Raw genomic sequence first — 21,354 nt, forward strand, 5'->3', positions numbered from 1 at the left:
AGGAAGTGGAAACTCTGATTGATCAGATATCTTTACGATTTTATTTCTACTCGTCTACTTTATTTTAATGCATTTTTTAAATACATCAATAACATTCGTGCATTATATGAACCAGGTGCGTTAAAAGTACGGTTCCGATTGCGCTGCAAAATTCAATCTCGCTGAAAGTTAGCAGTTATCCAATTGTGATTTTTGCGTTTAAAAGGAAGATGCTGTATTGTTTTTTTTAATAAATCAATTGAGACCAATTACTTTGGTTTACGTCGGAATATTTCCAAATTTACACCGGATGCGCCGTTCAGAAAATTTGCGATTAGCTTCAGTTCGTTCACAATTATAGGCGCCATTTTTGGGTTTGCTTAACTCTTTTTTCGCATAAGTGGCAACATTGAATTGTTGTCATAAGAATTATAGGTAGCGTATGGAACTCATAGTTGCTTTATGTATTTTAAATTTTCAATGTTCTTGCAGCTTCATAAGGCGAAACTTACAAATTTCGCTAGTCTAGTTGCCTGAGTGTAGTTATACACGCAACCATAAATAACTTACAGAATAAGTTCTTTTAACTTAAATTTATGTACTTTTGAGCTGTGCGTCGCTTTCGCACTTATAAGTGTTGTCAAAAAAACGAGAGATTTGACTCAGTCGAGGTCTTCCGTGCAGTAAGTACTTTTGAGTTGTTTGGTAAAGGTAAATTCAACTTAAATTTAAGTAAATTAAACTCAAGGTTGAGTTATTATTTTTGTCGTAGTTAAATGGAAACTACCTTCAACGCGGTTTACCTAATTTTACCTTCCTGCACGATACCACGAGATTGAGTCAAAAGTTCTTTTAACTTAAATTTAGGTACTTTTGAGCTGTGCGTCGCTTTCGCACTTATTAGTGTTGTCAAAAACAAAACGAGATTCGACTCAGTCGTGGTCTTCCGTGCAGTAAGGTACTTTTGAGTTGTTTGAGGTATACTCAAAATTTGGTAAATTAAACTTAAATTCAAGTAAATTAAACTCAAGGTTGAGTTATTACCTGGTCAAACCATTCGGAATTTGATTCGAAATCCTTAATAGAGTCAGTATGGATTCCAAATCAAATGCAGCAACCGATTCCAACTCAATCGGTTTCGGAATCGGTTGTTGCATTTGATTTGGAATCCATATGCATATTTTTGCTTCTCAGTGAAAAATACATCTTCACAACATTTCAAATGTCTTCAAAATGAAAACAAATCTTCAAATCTGGCATCTCTGGTGCGTGCTCGAAATCAAAAAGCTGTGATGTGGGTGCATTTTTGCTGCTTGTGATTTTCAGGATTTTCAGGTGTGTTTTGAATTATATACTTCAAAAATATCGATTCATTTATTTTTTCATTATTACGCTAATAGTCTACAGTTTTCTTACCATTAATTGACCGTTTCGTCACAGTCAGTCTGCAGAATATGAATTTTGTGGAAAAAGCAGCGTAGAGTGGTATAAGAGAAATATCCCATGGAACCTCCGAAGGAGCCCACAAAGCCATGTCTGGAAACGGATGCGGCACTCGCTGCATCAGCGGCCAATGCAGTGGAACAATGGCGTACGTATCAAAATGCATATACATTGTATCAGCAGCAGTATGCCGCATACGAAGAGTACATGCGAAAACAGGCAACTCTTTCCACTTACGAGGAGCAGCAAGCAGCTTATAATGAATATCTACAAGCACATAATGGTTATCAAAGTCAGCTTGAACAGTATGAGCACCAGAAAGTATACCAGGATTATTATGCTGCAACAGGAGAAGTAGCTCCGGTTGCCGCTTTTTATCCAACTACAACGACTTTTCTTCCAACGGCGATGGCAGTTCCCCCGCCAGTATTTACGACTCCACTCGCTAATGTTGATGCTTTTTACAACCAATCACAAGATCACTATCGGGATCCATCAACTCTGAAACATAAATCAGATGCATCCGTTAAAAGATCTAAGGTTTATACCACGACGAACTTTTATGGTAAGTTGGTCAACCACATAAACTGATTGATAGATTCATGATTCTTTATTTTAGCAAATCCTGACGACGAAGAACTGTTTCCTGCGGACCTGAAACAACTTTTTGAACCATTGAATTGCGGTCTGTGCAAGAGTAAGATGAACTCCCATATCTCCGCGAATGTGCATTATCAATCGAAGGTGCATGAAAGAAAAATTATCCAATGGCTTCAGGATTATTGTGAACGTACTGGCACTCCCATGCCGTATCGTGCAAAGCGTAGACCGGTACAAGTCGAGCCGGTTGGACCGAATTCATTGCGATGTGATGCTTGCGATTTGCCTTTAACATCGATTCAACATGCCAATCAGCACTATACTGGAAAACGGCATCAGATGGTAGTGCGTGGTAGAAAAACTCCTGCTGGGAGGGGCTACTACAACAAAGAAGGTGTTTGGACTAGAGTGTGAGTATTTTGTGCACGGTAAGATATTTGTGCATGTTGCGTTGAGTTAAAAAAAGATGGGTGGGTTATGTATGTAACATAACCAGAGTGTCGTGACTAAACTTTGGGCTGCTATTTTAAATCTAATAATATTCAACGGAATCACGTATGAATGGTATATTTTCAAAATAACTATCCCACTTCGGAAAAGGATCAATGTTTCGAGTCGCGGCTTTTTTGAAAAATGGGTAAATTTCTTTTGGAAAAGGTTCTAAATTGCCTATTTTACAACAATCAATGAAAAGTCGGGGGAAAGCTTTAAAGTAGTTTAAACTGAAACAATAAGTAGTTGTCCTTATTAACCTTACTAACAGTGGTATTGCGCGCAAGAAAGTCATTTATGGGGATGATAGTGTGATGCGGCTTGGGTGCATAGCCGAGTTAAAGGATTTGAAGCGGCGTAAAGCCGCTGAGAATCCGCTGGACGAGGTGGTCTTGATCGTGCTAGCGAAGGATGCAAACAAAACTGTAATCCACTCGTTTGCCCGGTATACTCAAGTAGGGGTTATTCCCAGCACACGATTGAAGGGATGTGGCGTAGCCACATTTGGCAGCACCAATATTTTATTTTCGTTAATAAATACTATCCTTTTGTAACTAAAAAACTACAAGGGGCAGCCCTATGGGGTTGCACGAACTGTAGACGTAGAACTATAATATTTAATGTAAAATATTTATTTTCTTAGTACTTAGTGTGTGAGAAAAAAACACCCGGATCGGTGAAGAAAAATCAAATTTTTGACAATATAATCAAATCTCATGTATAGAACAAGCTTTCTAGTTGCTCTCAAACAGATCCTAAAAGTTCAAACACCCATGGATAACCCCAAGTTTGTAGATGTGTTTCGATGCCACAGGATTGTAAAATGGTTAATATTACGTCATGAAAATTCAATTCTTCCGTGACAATTTTTTTTGCCTGCAAAATGCCCTGTGTGTATGCAAAGCTCATGATTTGTTGGAATATTAGCATTGATCGGAAAATGCTTTCCAACGCTGCGCATTGCATACATACAGGACATTTTGCAGGTCACCAGAAGCTGTTCATTTTACCCACTCGCTATAAACATGTCTCATTTTTGTACATGTTTAGAAATCAAGAATCATGTTTGAAAAAAATGTGTTTATGACGAAGTATTTTTACCAGATATGTACAAAACATGTCTAACAAGAAACATAAGGTGATTGTAATATCTCATTCACTTATTAGTTAGAAAATAATGAATTTGTTTAACGTGTTCATTTTACCGCCAGTTCCCGTACCTACCAACACATTCGCGCCAAACATTGAACCCAAGCGTACAATGCAAAATGAGTCAACGCTGATGATGATGGGTAGAGCGAAAGAGACAACTAGTACCACTATTAGCGCGTTTCACCAAAATTCCACGCGGCCTTTCCCGATTGAAAGGAACTGCCGCGCTTAGCTTATCTGTCATAATATCGTGATTTTGCATAGCGAAGGGCTGAATGATTTTGTTCCAAAAAACAGCCCTGCGTTATGCAACACTTTGTGCAGGTTGATTATACCAGTTGCAAGTGGGGCCAAATCCACCAAGTTCCGTAAAATTCCTTTTAAATTACAGAATTGATAAAATTGCTTAGATGAGCTAAACTAATTAATCAAATCCTGTTTTAAAAACTGTCCTTGCGTTTAAACCAAAATGGGAAGCTTATTACTACCACTACATTACTTAATTTCAAGCGCAAATAGCAAATACATGTGCTAGTTAAACCAAAAATTTACTGGCAACATTACAGCGGCATTTAGGAAGCAGTTGGAGCGGTCGCCTGTTGGACGACACAGGGTAGCGACCCTCCACAGCCAGTGTAACGGACTTCTAACTCAGCTACACTGGCTGTAAAAAACACAGCGCAGTGATCTGCTTCGCCAGCCGTTCAACAGGGAACTGAGCGTGTCTGGCCAAGTCCGTTCTTTAAATAGTCGATGATGACGTCATTCACAGAAGCGTTGCGCGCTAGGTATACCAATCCGTCGTACAGGGCTTGGGAAGCGCTATCTTCTGTGTGTTAATGCGCGATATTTTGACAAGGTTGTATATTATTTAATTTTTTAATGCTATGATATCAAAAATCTTTGGGTTTATCTATTGGAATCTATTCTTAGAAGTATTTCGGGGCGATTTGCGCAAAAAAATTGAAAATTTATCGTGAGATGGCTGAATTATATGCGTTTAAAATTGGTCCACTTTTCGTTACATACCATTTTTGTAGAATTTGCAGAGTGCACCCCCATATCGAAAACAAAGACGTAGTCCTACGTCAAAAAACATAGTTATTGCCTAATGTGGCTATTCCACATCGCTTTTCTTCGTGCTTAAACAAGGAATAGCACCTATGAGTATACCGGACAAACGAGTGGATTACAGATTTGAATGCACCCTTCGATAGAGAAATCAAGACCACCTCGTCCGGCGGATTCTCAGCGGTTTTGTGCAGCTTTATGTCTCATGCGCAATGCCACTGTTCGTAAAGTAAGTGGGAACAACTTATTTTTCCAGTTTAAACTACTTTAAAGTTTTCCCACCGTTTTTTAATTTGCCATTTAGAACCATTTCCAAAAAAAAATTATCCCTTTTTTCGTAAAAGCCACGATTTGGAACAATTGCCAATAAAATAAATTTTGGTCTTAGTAATGAAGAATACTAAACATGGCTTCTACTCTCTACGTTGACGTTTTTTCTTTGCCAAACAAAATAACCAGCGCTTAAAACTGTTAAAACGTTGCTGGTCGTGGTGTACATATCGTCAGTATTAAAGAAAAGCAGTTTTTCGTTATACACGTATTTTATTTTCAACTTTTGTTTCAGAAGATTTGAACACATTCCAAAGTGGAAAAATTGAAATTGCAAGCTACGTCTTATCTTTGATCCTGCACAAGTGACTACCCTCGAAACTACATGCAATTGGTTACCATATTCACAGATTTTTCTGTAATGTCACAGATTTTTTTACAATTTTTGATCACAGATTCTTTTTTAGATGACAGATCTTTGGCATTTTGATTAAAGTGTCACAGATTTATTTTTGGAAATATTGTGATTTTTCACAGATTTTTTAAAATTTTAGCACAGATTTTTGTTCGGTTGTAGATATAAAAATATTTTTTTAACTAAGCACATTTCAATGTGACATCCATGTCATAGATTGCTTGCCAAAAACGCTTATGTAGAAAGCCAAAGTTATATTCCTTACTTTTCATGTCACAGACCAATACTTTGATTGATCCAGTGGTTTCATTTGTAATCTGCAATGTGCAACACATGGTAAAATAACTACCGATTGACGCGATACATCTAAAACAATCACGTCTGTATTGCATTCATGAACAACAAAATGCGCCAAAGCATAGAGCATCCAATGATTTTCGAATCCAGTGCAACACCCATAAACACAAACGTAAACATCAATGATTCTTTTTCGAATCACCATAATTATTGGATCTGGAATAGCAATCCGAAGTATAGTCACTACACTCCGGTTATGTCTCAGACATTCGGGAAAAAATCGTATTTAATCAAAATAGTTAGCACGGTTGATGAGAAACTATTAGACAATAGACTTTTTACTATATAGGGGGCATTGCTAGGGTTACCAAATGGACTGAGAGCACATTAAGGACATCCCAGTCAAATCCATCCGGAATTTGAGCCCAAATCAGTTGTGTCATGTGAGCCAGTCGGAATTCCGGCTCATATTTCAAGTGTTCAACTGGGACGTTGAATCTCGTTCGAGATAAGTTGGAATGGTGTAGGTGGTGTAGGAGATAAGTTGGAATGGTGGAATGTTGAACGAAGATAACCACTTTGAGCAAACCTCATATTGAGCAATCTAACATATTTTGGTTATCGTTGAGTAAAAAAACTTTTAGGTGCAATGGGACGCGGATCGTGTGCATTGACAAAAAAGCGGTGGGAGGAATTGTCAATTAAAAAAATAAAATGGAATAAACTTAATCTGAATAATTTAATACAGGGTGATGCGCCATGAAGTTTTTTTAATATAGCGAAAAAATGAACAAAATCGCGATATCTTTTTTGTCTCTCGAAGAAATTTATTGTTTCAAAACAATTTCTACTAAAAGTTGACCATGTTGGTGCTTGAGGTAGTCAATTCGAGGCAGTGCTTAAAAAAATGATATCGCTGCGTGAACTTGAAAGAAACGAAATTCAATTCATACCATTCATACCCGCTGCGATGGAGTGTTTGGTTCGTTTGTTTCGTCATTCGTTCTCCCGACACAGCGCATTCAGGTTCGGACATGTTCGGTTTCAAAGGCAAGTTGAATTTTGTTTCTATTCTACCTATGAGAGGAATTTTTCAACAAAAGTGCACCAGATATAGATTACGCAGTTTGCTTATGCTCAAAAATGTAAAAGATTCCAACATTTGCCTTCAAACTGTCCACATAATATCAAATGAATGCTTTGGTTGGTGAAGGAATTTTCATTCCCTTTGCTCTATAGCTTTCAATTCTGCATGAAATTTCAGTCAGTTGGAATGTGAATGAATGAGGGAGGCGTTGAATCTGAATGTCAGTTTCGGTAAACGCAAGCAGAAATAGGTAACTGATTTTGAAATTTCCAAGCACTGATTCGAGGGGTCCTATTTTTGATGACGGATTCGAGTATTGAAAGTGGTACCTGGCTAATTAGTCAAGTAATATTGACGTCCAATACTTCAACCGTTGCTGGCTTATCCACATAGACTTTTGACTTCACATAGTTCTATAGAAAAAGTGTAGATGTGTGATATCGCTCGATCTTAGCGGGTACAGGTCCACACCGAGAAATTAAACATTCACCGAATTTCTTACGTAATAATTTCATTGCCAGTTAGCAGCAAGCTTCTGTGCTGATCGGTCGATTTATCTCGGACGCGTTAAACTGAAAGTTTGCTAACGAACTATATTACTCGTTATTTTGCAAATTTTTCATCGGCGCTCTAAAGCATTGCGCATTTGTCGCGACAGTGCCTTTGCGCAATGTGTGAAAACACACTTCGTGTAAACTACTCCCAGTTTACGAAACACCTTTCCCACGATGTAATCTTGAAACTCGTCGGGAAAGAACTCGGTCTCACACGAATGTGCTTCAAATTCAGCCAAGCAGAAGGCTGCGATGTACCTTCGTGAAGGTCAACAAGCTTGCCCTGGCAGAGAAGATCGTTGAAGAACACAACCAGAACAGGAGTTTACACTCGACCGTAAAGCACACAGGCACCGGATTACGATGGAGGACGGGGTGGTGGGGGTGCAGATTTTTTATCTATCCGAAGACATCACCAACGAACAAATATCTGCTTTCCTAACCGAATATACTTCACCACTTAACTGTGGGACAATCGCTATGGTTCTTTCAAAGGCGTGACCGGCGTTCGTGTCGCTCGGCTGCTGGTGAAAAAGAACATTCCTTCTCTCGTCACGATCCAGGGAGAAGACACCGCGGTCGGTTACAAGGGGCAGCGGCAAACTTGCCTACACTGTCGTGAATTTGTACACATCGGCATACCATGTGTGCAAAATAAAATATAAGTCATACGCAAACGTGACAAAAACGCATGTACAGCAGAAAGGACCGGTAAAACAGTCCAAAAACCTCCCAAGACAGGTGAATCACTACAGTCATCGGGGTCAAAGCCCACACCACGAGTGTCGATGCCACCCAGTCAACCAACCTCAAAACCTCGAGAAGCCATCGAGACACGATCTGCAGTCGCACAGCAGAAAAACATCATGCCACCCCCTGCGGCGCCAACAACCACCAATCAGAAACCTACTGCAACTCAAGTGACAATCCAACCTCTCTCGGCTCTAGCCACAAACGGAAACGCGTCACACATCGCAAAGAGAAGAAAATGCGACACGGCGAAGACGATTTCACCACCATCGATCACAGGCGAGTTCAGATTTCCGACGAAGAAATGTAAACAATGATAGACTTCGTCAGTTGTAACATCGGAACCATCAACATCAACACAAACAAAATCAACGCCCTACTCACATTCGCATGATCGACGGACCTCGACATCGTGTTCCTACAGGAGGGTGAAAGCGAACGACTCACCATACCCGGCAACAACGTCGTCTGCAACATTGACCATGCGAGGATAGGAACGGCAATTGCGCTCAAAGAACACATCAAATTCTCACACGTAGAGAAGAACCTGGACGAAACATTGCTAGCTTTGCCCGCAAACAACATCAAACAGTGCAATGTGTATGCCCCGTCGATCTGCCCAACGTGCCGATCGAGAGCGCTTCTTCAATGCTTACTACCTTCGCCCCCGAACCGCAAACACCATCCTAGGCGGCGATTCTAGCTCCGCTCTACAAGCGACCGTTCAGCAGCTACATCTGCAAGATGTGTAGCAGTAACTCCGACCCCGAGAGATCGAATACACCTACATTACACACAACTCCTCCAGACTCGATCGCATATACGTCAGCGCAGGGCTTCGGAATCAGCTGAGAACAGCAGCTGTCCATGGCTGCTGTTTCTCAAACCACAAAGCAGTCACAGCGAGAATAAGCCTTCCTCTCCCCTACCGGTTGCGGGTTTTGGTCTCTCCTTCCCCATCTCTTGAGCACCGTAAAAATCAAGCTGCTCCAAAAACAGTGGCAATATTGGACTCGCCAGCGCCGCAACTTTTCATCGTGGATGGAGTGGTGGCTGTCGTGTAGTAAGCCCAAAATAAAGTCGTTTTATCCGATGGAAATAAAAAAATTGCTTTCAATATTTTTCACTGCGAGCAATAACGTATTTATTGGGACTACAGCAGGCATACGACGGCTACCAAAACAGTCGTGCAATCTTGCGTGCAATGCTTCCCACCAGAGCTTAAAAAATTGACATCCCTGCGTGAAAGCAAACGAAATTCAATTTGTGCCTGCTGCGATTAATAAAATTTTTGGTTCGTTTCCCTCGTTATTCGTTCTCCCGACGCAGCGCATTCAGGTTCGGACATGTTTGGTTTCAGAAGCAAACTGAATTTTGTTTCTATGCTAGCTTTGAAAGGTATTTTTGAGCAAAAGTGCACCAGATATAGATTACGCAGTTCACTTATGCTCGATAATGTAGAAGATGTTACCTTCTGCCTTCAAACCGTCCACATAATAACAAATGCTTTGGTTGGTGAAGGAATTTATATTTCCTCCGCATTCAAGCATTCGATTCTGCATGAAATTTCGGTCGGTTGTAAAGTTAATGAATGAGGGAGGCGGTGAATCTGAATGCTCTCACATCAGCGCCACTTCTCAGAGATGTTCGTGAGAATCAACGGAACACGCGTGTCGGGAGAAACTATCTCAACCTATCATCTGAGGAAGCGAGAAAGACGAAGTCAAATAAACTACGACTATAAAATTCTCGGGTCCTAAATCAGCGTCTTGAAAACGTTCTTCGTTCGCACGACGTGTTAATCGACGTCAGGGATGCCATTATGCCAGATTTATCTAGCATAGCCAGAGGTTTTGGCAGCTTCCAGACAAAAAGCAAATCTCTCATTCTGCCAGATTTTTAAGTTTTAGAAGCTACTACATACACATTTTGGAAAATTGGGTAATTGTGTCCCAAATTATACAAAAATCGATTTAAGCATTCTATGAATACTAAAATGTATGCAAAATTTCGATGACTTTGAGGTCGCTGTCAAGTGCCAGATTTTGCCAGATTTTTTTTAGTTGAACTGCCAGATTTTTTTTTGAAAAATAGTGGCAACCCTGATCGACGTGCAAAATTGCTCAAACCCGCACAAGAATCTTTTTCAGGGTGACCTTGAAAGATAAGATCGCTCAACTAAAAGTCAACAAACGAGGAGGAAAATTGAGTTCATTCGACCTCGACCGGCAAATCGGATCGGAAGATCGGATTGGATAAATTAAGGTGTGATTAATTTACCGACGCACGTGAATCATCCATTTCCGGTCAGCATAGCATGATAAAATTTTAACAGAATGCAATTGTCGTTAATGGTAAACGGCTTTTCTACTACTCATGTATACCAAAAACAATATGGATCAATTTATACGCTTCTACTTAATTTCTTTCCTTTTTTCATTATTCGACATGTTTTTCCCCTTATTACTACATCTTAAATTAGATTCATACTAACACTCACTAACACAATCAATTGCCTATTCTTCCATTCCAAGCGTGCAAACGGGTTATATAATATTTCAAAGGTTTTCTTCCATTTAATTCCACTATGTTTGCCTTTCTCAATAGAAAGGTATTGCAATTGCTCTGAAAACCGACTTTTTAACGGAGGCCCGGAGGGCCGAGTGACATATACCATTCGATTCAGTTCGTCGAGTTCGGCATATGTCTGTGCGTGTGTATGTATATGTGTATGTATGTAGGTGTGTGTGTGTGCGTCTGTGTGTGTATGTGACCAAAAATGTCACTCATTTTTCTCAGAGATGGCTGAACCGATTTTGACAAACTTAGTCTCAAATGAAAAATACAACGTTCCCATAGGCTGCTATTGAATTTCTGAAGGATCCGACTTCCGGTTCCGGAATTACAGGGTAGTGAGCGGTGATTTTTTTTTACAAAGTATGACCACAACTGCTTCGATTTATAGTATTAGGTCACTAACATCCATTCAAAGTCTTTTTGGCCACATTGGCCACCATCATCGGTTCTGGAAGCCCCGGTGGAAGTATCCAAATTCAGAATAACAGTCACATCGGGTTCTCGGAGATGGCTAGACCGATTCAACCAAACTTAGTCTCAAATGAAAGGTGTTGCGCCCCCGTAAATGGCTATTTAATTTCATCCCGATTCGACTTCCGGATCCGGAGTTACAGGTTGTGGCGTGCGATCACATAGCAAATTGCGATTCAATTCGATACTCCGATGAAAGCAAAAAAGGTAAAAATTTCGCTAAAATGTCTCTCAAACTACTTAAATTTGCTGTTCTAGGTCACCGACGGCCAACCAAACTTTCGTTGACTACATTGACCACCATAGACGGTTCCGGAAGTGCCCGGGAAAAGCGGCCATCTTTCAAAACTAGCAAACTCATATCAGTTTCTCGGAAATGGTTGGGCTGATTTTCACAAACTTAGTCCCAAATGATAGCTATAAATATCCCCACAGATGTCTATAAAATTTCGCATGGATCGCTTTTATGGTTCCGGAAATATAGATTGAACCGTCCGGTCACATATAAAATTCCCATATAAGCCGGAACTCAAAAATTTTTTCAAAGGGGAGACCCCATGAAATTTCAGAAATCGAATTCGTATTTTTGATGCCAAACATCTTTAAAATGCATGAAACGTCGAGATTTTATGCTATCACAAAAATTTTTTTTTTTATAAAAATCTACTTTTTGGGACTTTGCCGATTTCGCACCTTTTTTCAGTTCAATATTACCGTAGCTGTTTTTTTTGCAAAATTTTAGAACTCGAATAATGATTTCTTTTCTTGTATATTTGTCATGTCATGTATAATAATAGAATATAATATATGCATTTGAAAGCTTTTAATGAATATAAACAACACAAATATTCTCGTGTGCATGATTGAGAAAGGCACAATTGCACCGCTAGGTGGATTAAAACAGGTTTTTTTATAGTTAAATGCACTTGCACTTCACTATTTAACAGATACCGGTATTTCGATTACTACTTGTAATCTTCTTCAGTGTTTGTATCAGTCTATAGGAAGAAGATTACAAGTAGTAATCGAAATACCGGTATCTCTTAAATAGTGAAGTTCAAGCAACTATAAAAAACCTATTTTAATCCACCTAGCGGTGCAATTGTGCCTTTCTCAATCATGAATCACGAGAATGTGTGCGTTGTTTATATTCATTAAAAGCTTTTAAATGCATACATTACATTTTATTATTGTACATCACATGACAACTATATACAGGAAAATAAATCAAAAATTTTGAAGAAGAAAAAACAGCCACGGTAATATTGAACTGAAAAAAGGTGCGAAATCGGCAAAGTCCCAAAAAGTCCATTTTTACAAAAAAATTTTTTTCGAGATAACATAAAATCTCGACGTTTCATGCATTTTAAAGATGTTTTGCATAAAAAATACGAATTCGATTTCTGAAATTTCATGGGGTCCCCCCTTTGAAAAAAAAATTTGAGTTCCGGCTTATATGGGAATTTCATATATGACCGGACGATTTAGTCTATATTTCCGGCCCCATATAAGCGATCCGTACGAAATTTTATAAACATCTGTGGGGATATTATAGCTGTCATTTGGGACTAAGTTTGTGAAAATCGGCCCAACCATTTCCGGGAAACTGATGTGAGTTCGTAAATTTTGAAAGATGGCCGCTTTTCCCGGGCACTTCCGGAACCGTCTATGGTGGTCAATGTAGTCAACGAAAGTTTGGTTGGCCGTCGGTGACCTAGAACAGCAAATTTAAGTTGTTTGAGAGACATTTTAGCGAAATTTTTACCTTTTTTGCTTTCATCGGAGTATCGGTTTGAATCACAATTTGCTATGTGATCGCACGCCACAACCTATAACTCCGGAACCGGAAGTCGGATCGGGATGAAATTAAATAGCCATTTACGGGGACGCAATACTTTTCATTTTAGGCCAAGTTTGGTCGAATCGGTCTAGCCATTTCCGAGAAACCAGTCACATCGGTTATTCTGAATTTAGATACTTCCGCCGGGGCTTCCTGAACCGATGATGGTGGCCAATGTGGCCAAATAGACTTTGAATGGATGTTAGTGACCTAATACTACAAATCGAAGCAGCTGTGGTCATATTTTCGAAAAAATTTCACCTTTATGCATTCATTGCAGAATTTATTAAACTCGACATTTTCTGCGTGTTCGCACTTATCACCCTGTAATTCCGGAACCGGAAGTCGGAACCATTAGAAATTCAATAGCAGCCTTCGGGAACGTTGCACCTTTCATTTGAGACTAAGTTTGTCAAAATCGGTTCAGCCATCTCTGAGAAAAATGAGTGACATTTTTGGTAACATACACACACACATACGCACATACACACACATACATACATACACACAGACATTTGCCGAACTCGATGAACTGAATCGAATGGTATATGTCACTCGGCCCTCCGGGCCTCCGTTAAAAAGTCGGTTTTCAGAGCAATTGCAATACCTTTCTATTGAGAAAGGCAAAAATTTCACCTTTTTACATTCATCGCAGAATTCGTTAGAATCGAGATTTAATGCGTGATCGTACGTATCCTCCTGCAATTCAGGAACCAGAACTCGGATCCGCACAAAATTCAACAGCAGCTGATGGACCTTCCATTTAAAATCAAGTTTGTCAAAATCGGTTCAGAAAATTCCGAGAAACCGATGTGGACAAATCAACAAATTTTGTTTTGTAACCATACTCTTCAACTCGTAATCCGGGACAAGATGTCGGTTGAAAATCAAATTCAATAGCAACCTATGGGAATAGTATACCTTTCATTTGAATCTTAGTTTGTAAAAATCGGTTCAGCCATCTCCAAAAAACCGATGTGGACATTTTGTTAACAAATCCGCACATACACACTTACATACATACATACATACATACATACATACATACATACATACATACATACATACATACATACATACATACATACATACATACATACATACATACATACATACATACATACATACATACATACATACATACATACATACACACATACACACATACATACACACAGATATTTTGCGATCTCGGCGAACTGAGTCGAATGTTATATGAGACTCGGCCCTCCGGGGCTCGGTTAGAAAGTCGGTTTTTGGAGCAATTGCGTAACCTTTCTATATGAGAAAGGCAAAAGAATAGTATTTAATTAGCTTAATCAGCATGAGTTCAATGTTATCTTCATGTGATTATATTTTGAAATGTTGGTGGAATGGGTTTAAAAGTGGAGGGAATGGGGGGTTAGTAGAGTGGGAGTGGAGGATGCGTCAGAAATCCTTCATTTTATTTTGGTATACGGGGTGGATGAAGGAAATGCGGGCGTGAGGGTGGTCCAAGGGGACGGTAGTGATGAAGGAGGGAGATGTAAGGGCAAGGCGGGGGCGGGGGGGGGCGGAGGGTCTCTGATACAATACTCAGCTGCATATTTTGCCTTCCATTTGAGACTTGGTTTGAGAAAATCGGTTCAGTCATCACCGAAGAACCGATGTGACTTTATTTGTGGAATATGCCCGAAATTCCGGACTTCCGGAATCGTCGATAGTGGACAATATATTCATAGAATGTTTGATTGGCAATCAGTGATCTAGATCTGCGATTAGAAGTAATTTGGTGACCATTTCAATAGTTTTTAGCCTCTGAGGTATTACGATTGTACCGATTTATATGGGAAATTCCAGTGTATCCTTACTAACACCCCTGTAACTCCGGAAGCAAGAGTCAGAACAGCATGAAATTCAGCAGCAGTCAATGGTATTACTGTATCTTTCATTTGAAATCAAGTTTGTAAAAATCGGTAGAGAATTCGTTGGGGAGTGGGTGTGATATTAGCTTAGGAACTTGGCGGGTTCCCCGGGGGCGTCATGAACTGTCATAGGTGGCCAATGTGGTCAAAGCTGCTTTGATTGATCATTAGTGGTCCGGACCCGCAAACTAGAGTAATGTTACATAAATTTTAATATGTTTTACATCATTTGAACATCATGGTGGTACCAGTTTATATGGGAATTTGCTGTGTGACCGCACTCTTCAACCCGTAACTCCGGAACCGGAAGTCGGATCAACTAAAAATTCAATAGCAGCTTATGGGAGCGTTATACCTTTCATATGAAACTAAGTTTGCGAAAATCGGTTCAGCCATCTCTGAGAAAATTGTGTGAGTTTAAATGACACACACACACATACACACACACACATACACACACATACATACACACACACAGACATTTGCCGATCTCGACGAACTGAATCGAATGGTGTATGACACTCGGCCCTCCGGGCCTCCGTTAAAAAGTCGATTTTTACAGTGATTGCATAGCCTTTCTTTATATGAGAAAGGCAAAAACATAGTGGTAATCCCACTATGGAAGAAAACCTTTGAAATATTACGTACATTCCACTAAGACCTCCGTTCGTGTATATATTGTACAAACGCAGCCTTCGCGATAATACAAACCTGGCCACAAACGCAAACATGCAATTGTAACCATCCGCATATACTTACGCCCACGATCTCGCTAACATTAAAACGCCCCGATAATCATTGAAATGATAAGATATGCGATTGAGATGCACTTCCCCCGGTTGCCAGGTGTATATCTGTAATTATTGCGTGTGACTTTGTATGTATAAGTCTAATTGTGAGTCCTGTGGTGGTGTGTGCATGGAAGATGTGAGTTTTTGCGTTCGGGTCCAGGGGTCTGACTGGGTTGGCGTTCACTTATTGCGTACTAGTGTGATCGCGAAGGGATCGAGCGTTTGTATGTTAACGTGTTTATCGCTTGTGCTAGCGTGTATCTTCGCGTGCATAAATTCGATTTTATAATCGTGTGGCCATTCGCATATTCGCGCGTATTATTGAATGATCTCGCGCGGACCGAAAATCTGATGCTTAATTTTTAGTGTATGGTAGAGATGGTAGAAGTGCGTCAGTTTCGCCATATCACTAGACTGTCCATAATCGCAAGTCATTCCCATGTAGATAGGGAATCCCATAGAACATAGGATTGACTAGCGATTATGGGCAGTAGAGTTTCGGTCATGTCGCCATGGAACGCGTTGTCCAGAGATTATGAGCATCATTTTGTGATTGGTCCAACTGAATGCATGAGTCTATAGGCTGCTATAACTGAGAGTAGAGACTTTCTCACGTAATCGATTCTTGATCGCGCGAGCGGTGGGCTAATGCTTAAAACCGAGATTGTAAATTTATTAGTGCTACAACGTTCGCTTAATTACCGGGTTGTTTTAAAGTTGGCGAGTTCGTAGACGCAAGTATATGTAGATGAGTGCAATTGCATGTTCTCATCGTTGCCTGTGTTCATGGCACCATAGCTTAGTCCGTCAGGTTAACAATGTATGAAACCGGCTAGCCACCACCATCGGCTGCCCATAAAGGGGAAAAATGAAAATATGCAAGGATTAGTATTAGTTGGGATTCAACAAAAGAATAAATTCATTTTTCAATTTTCTCTCTACACAGGCCTAGGTGTTCGGTGGTATACGTGACCGTTTGAGCTATAAGCAGCATACTGCCGTTCTACGCCCAATTGTCCCATGTTGCAAAACTGGCAACTGAGAAAAACGCGATAGAAGATGAAAATTGTATTAGCCATCTGGAGGGATACGGTGTAACAAATAAAGCTTTATTGTCCAAAATTACGTTCATGGCAATCGTTTTCATTATAATCAGTCCAGTTTTTTATTATAGAGATTCAATTAACGTTAGTTTTTAAGAAAAATGTTAAGTGGGACTGTTATGCCGAGAAATCGAGCGGAAACCGGAAAGTTCTACGCATATCAGTCCCATAACGATCTTTGTAAATGATGCTCATAACTCATTTTTTTACAAAAGTGTATGTCGTGAGTTTTTCTGTTACTCGGGAGATTTGTTGCTTTATCAAAATTGGACATAGGGTAAAGTACCTATTTTTACACTATTTAGAAGGGTACCTCACAAGATCATTAATTACTCTGCCTACACTCGATGGAGTGCATTAATTTGGCATTCACAACCTTGCTTCGTTCTTAAGAACCAATCTAATAACACAAATGGCCTAAAAACGATGAAATGCTAGTGTTTGATCGCAACTAAAGTTCCAATCGAGTGCTCCAATTGTCGCCTTACCATTTGATCCAATTTGTTGAACAAAGATAGCAAACGCTGCACTAACCAACGGCTTCAAATGGGTAGCGTGATAATAGAAACATTGCGAAAATAGGCTCATTATCCTCAATGCGTTCGCCATGTTATGCAAGCGACGATAGTTATGAAGAGCTTTACAGGATTGTTCTCACTGCTGTGATTAATATTGCCACTGCCATTTTTAATGATCCTGTATTTTTCCATCAATTTTTTCAGTGCCCGACATCTAGCGTAATGTACTTCTTAACTAAACGCTACGTAATTATTTTTTTTATTGCGCACTTTTTTGGGATTTTTGTTAGTGGGACAATTATGCGTAGAATATCAACAATGGGACAAACAGACTTGGTATTTTTTCACGAAGTCTTCGAACAAACTTTATGATTTGGATGTGTTTTCTGAAAATATACATCAAAAAGTACTGTTTGGTTAAAAAAAAAAATGAAAATGACCAAAAAGCAACATGGGACAATTATGCGTAGAACGGCAGCATAGTCGATGTCGCGCAGTAGACTTGATTATGCTGACGCGCTCTTAGTTCGTGCTTCGCGATGCTATGTTTATACTTCACAATAATGACAGATTGGTATCCACCACAATGTGTAAAGATGACAATGTATTGTAGAAAGAACGAAAAATCATTATGCCAATAAGTATACCTGTTTGCCATAATGATTTTTGTTTTTAAATACTATTTATGTGACATCGAAACGTATTCAGATCTCCTGATAGTATATAATTCATAGAAGCACAATTGGTCGATGTTAGGTCTAGCCGGACTAAGCGACATTTCGTTGATTTCGAGAAAAACGAGTTCAAAATTTGAATCACTATATTTTTACGTTTGTCGTTCAAAATGGATCTATACCGTAATATTGGCTTATGACAATATTTTCCAAATCCGACAAATGCCAAATATAGCTGGCAAAACTTTTAATCGAATTCTGACTTTTTGAGTTTTTTCTATTTAATGCGCTCGAACTTAACACCGATCATTTTTCTTTAAAGGAAAACATCCATATACATTTCGAATAAGGTTCACTCCTGGGTTCTGGCGATACATTTTATTTCACTCCTCAGAATTATGCTATAAGTGTTTTATTCATCAAGGGCGGTATAATTCATTAGAGACTACCGATATAAAATGTACCTACGATCCAGGCGTACCTTCTGCAGAAGCCAACGCTGGTACCCACAATGTCCTGGTTGATTTTTGTTTCACGGAAAACTTTCCGATCAGCTTCGCAAGCACACGATGAATCATCGATCCCGATCGAAGCTGGCAAACAAAAATGCGACATTCGGCTGGTACATGATCTCACCAATCGGTTGAATCGGTGATGGCTTCATGCTACAATTTTTTAGAGCAGGCGATTTTCTTACACAGTTTCCTATCCTGAATTTCAGCGTGATACCGCAAGGTAGCACCCTCGACTCCCAGATGCTGAAGCGTTGAAGAATGGAACGTCGATTGCATTGGTAATCTGAGTTGAGTTGTGAACTGACCGGATGTGTTTGCTTGGAGCGGTTACTTGTGGTTATCACTAATAAATCTTATCATGTATACATTTTATTTCTTCGCAATATTGATATGTAGCTATTGGAGAAAATTATTTACATTTAGGAAAGTTCACTAGAATGAATATATGAATTGATTATCATTAACAAATGCAATTATAGGTCGATTAGGTGGATTTGTCCCTTTCATTGTGTGTTCGTTTATGATGATCCTACCTGAACAAAAATAACTTGTAGCCAATATGTAAATAATTTTCCCCATTGTAACAGCCACTGGGTTTATCGTGTATTGTGATGGTACTCTATGTACTGTTAAATAATATTATTGTAACATGAACAAATATGTATAAATATGTCCAATCAGAGGCGCTGTTCTGGCCCATATCAATATTTTTAGTGTTGTTTATATTCTTCAATATTCTACTTTCTATTCATACAGTTTGACTGACACGGATGAAGCACCGGAACGCTTTGGAATTGGACAGTCATTCGCCAAACAGAAAACTCGATACAACGCAAAAGATGCCAAGCGAATTCGTTTAGAACCGCCTCCGTCTCCTCCGCCTGGTGTTAAGGAGATTGTTGGAAACGTTCTCGATGGAACTGTGGGAGTACCAGCGATAATAGCTACTGTACAACCAGACACTCCTGTGCACGCACCATCGATAACCCCCTCATATGCTCCAATGGTGAATCCTACTTATACTCCTGGCTTCATCGCCCAATCAGCCGGAGTTTCAAACCCAGTTGAAGCGATTAAAACCGTTGAAAGCGAAATTCAGAAAAAAGAAAGTGCTGATTGTGTCGATGAAACCGGTGTATTTTGCAAGGTATGTCAGATTGCTGTAACTTCAACAACAGTTATGGAGACCCATTTGAAAGGTGTCAAACATTTGAAGAAGCTTAAATCTATGGGTCGTATGCTGCCTATAAATGACAACGGAAACGCAATGGAAAGCATTCTGTCCACGCTCAACAAGCCGCCACAACAATACGATTGGTCACTGTATCGTATGCCATCGGGAAAGTACTATTGTAAATCATGCAACTCTATTCTGGCCGATGAGAAACTCTTTTCTCAACATTGGTACAGTAAAAAGCACAAATTGAAGGTGAAGCAGGAAATGGACGAGTTGTCAGGAAAAACGGAGACGAAACCGTTTTATAATAAACGTCCTTTCGGAAAGGGTCGTTTCGTAAAAAACCAGTGAATGTAAGGTTATAACTTATTGCACCTCTCAAACATGACTTACAAATTTCAATTGTATAACTGTCATATTTTGAAACAATAAATTTTGAGACTCAATTTGTTTTATTATTGTGGCCGATCAGTCCGGGTTTTACGAATCATTATATAATAGGGTAATTTCGGGAGAGACGCCGCGTGAGGTGAGATGAAGCACTTTCTATTTCTCGTACATAGAGTCACTTATGTACCATAATGTGATATTGCAAGTTTGTTTTTTCGAAGAATTACAATACTGGAGATGCAAAATATTTTTTTGACATTAAAAATGTCTTACTCCACTATCTGGGGCTAGGTGTCATTCTAAAATCTAAACTATCTCCCATGTAACGAAACTATGTAAGGTTTGCACGCTTATAACTCCGATATTACTAGATGGATTTTAATCATTCATACACCAACCGATTCAGAAACACCTAACTTAAATATTGGTAATAATTTAATATCTCCCCAATAAAAGTAGACTTTTGGAAATTGGTAAAATTAAAAAGTTCACAAAAAACGGGAAAAATACCATTCGTGAGGCAGATTTCTCAGACACAGCCGTCAAAAGAGGGCAGCTTAGTTGCTCAATGAAACACGAAAAGTCATAAATAGAAGCAACGCATGTCCGTTTAAATCAGTTGTTGCTCTTATCCCACACGAGCAACGTCGTCTCCGGGCGATGCAATAAGCGCTATCGATTTTCGGTAACGTTGGCATTTGCACACACTCGCACTTAAGTGACTAAACCATATACGGTTAGTTTATAAATAGAGGTGACGCGTACCCGTTTGAATCAGTTTTTGTTCTTATGTCGAACGGGTAAGATCATGGCTGCAGCGTCTGGGCACTACAATAAGCGGTAGACGCTATGCATTTTCGGCAGCGGTGGCCGTGTGCGGATTTGTCGGGTACCAGCATGGTGTCACAGAATGATTTGCAAAGTGGGTGGGCGGGGTGGTTTGGATTTAATTCAATACGGTGTGTGCTGCTTAAGAGTGTTGCGTTTGAAAAAAATATATTTATTTTTATGCATGCGTGTGCGTTGTAACTTGTTAATCCATGTTTACGGCGCTTTGTAGCTGCGTAGGGTAAAGAGCCAATTGGTTTTCATGTTTCATATTTCGGTTATATGTTTTTTATCAGTAAGGCATCTGACAACGTGCTTCTGTAGTTATTGCACTGTTCAGCAGCGTAGTATTTTATATAGGAGAGTACACTCAGGTTTTTACGCGGATTTTGAAATTTACGCGGTTTTCATTAACGCGTTTTTTTTAAATTTACGCGGTTTTCATTTACACGGCCT

The 21,354-nt window shown here is 39.5% G+C and overlaps 1 protein-coding gene across 4 annotated transcripts; it reads left to right on the plus strand.

The window, feature by feature from the left end:
• Nucleotides 1-1,184: 1,184 nt before the first annotated feature.
• Nucleotides 1,185-20,126, plus strand: LOC131694221 (uncharacterized). 4 transcript variants are annotated; one of them, XM_058982738.1, is made up of 4 exons: nucleotides 1,185-1,314; nucleotides 1,420-1,987; nucleotides 2,042-2,432; nucleotides 19,260-20,126. In XM_058982738.1, the coding sequence occupies exons 2-4, from the start codon at nucleotides 1,483-1,485 to the stop codon at nucleotides 20,029-20,031; spliced, it is 1,668 nt and encodes a 555-aa protein (XP_058838721.1). In that variant the 5' UTR covers nucleotides 1,185-1,314; nucleotides 1,420-1,482; the 3' UTR covers nucleotides 20,032-20,126. The 4 variants fall into 4 exon arrangements, with proteins under 4 accessions (XP_058838721.1, XP_058838719.1, XP_058838722.1 ...); XM_058982736.1 differs by having other exon boundaries at nucleotides 1,192-1,314; nucleotides 1,380-1,987; XM_058982739.1 differs by having other exon boundaries at nucleotides 1,209-1,314; nucleotides 1,424-1,987.
• The last annotated feature ends 1,228 nt before the right edge of the window (nucleotides 20,127-21,354 follow it).

Source organism: Topomyia yanbarensis, chromosome 3, assembly GCF_030247195.1.
Source record: "Topomyia yanbarensis strain Yona2022 chromosome 3, ASM3024719v1, whole genome shotgun sequence".
NCBI classification, from domain to species: Eukaryota; Metazoa; Arthropoda; class Insecta; order Diptera; family Culicidae; genus Topomyia; species Topomyia yanbarensis.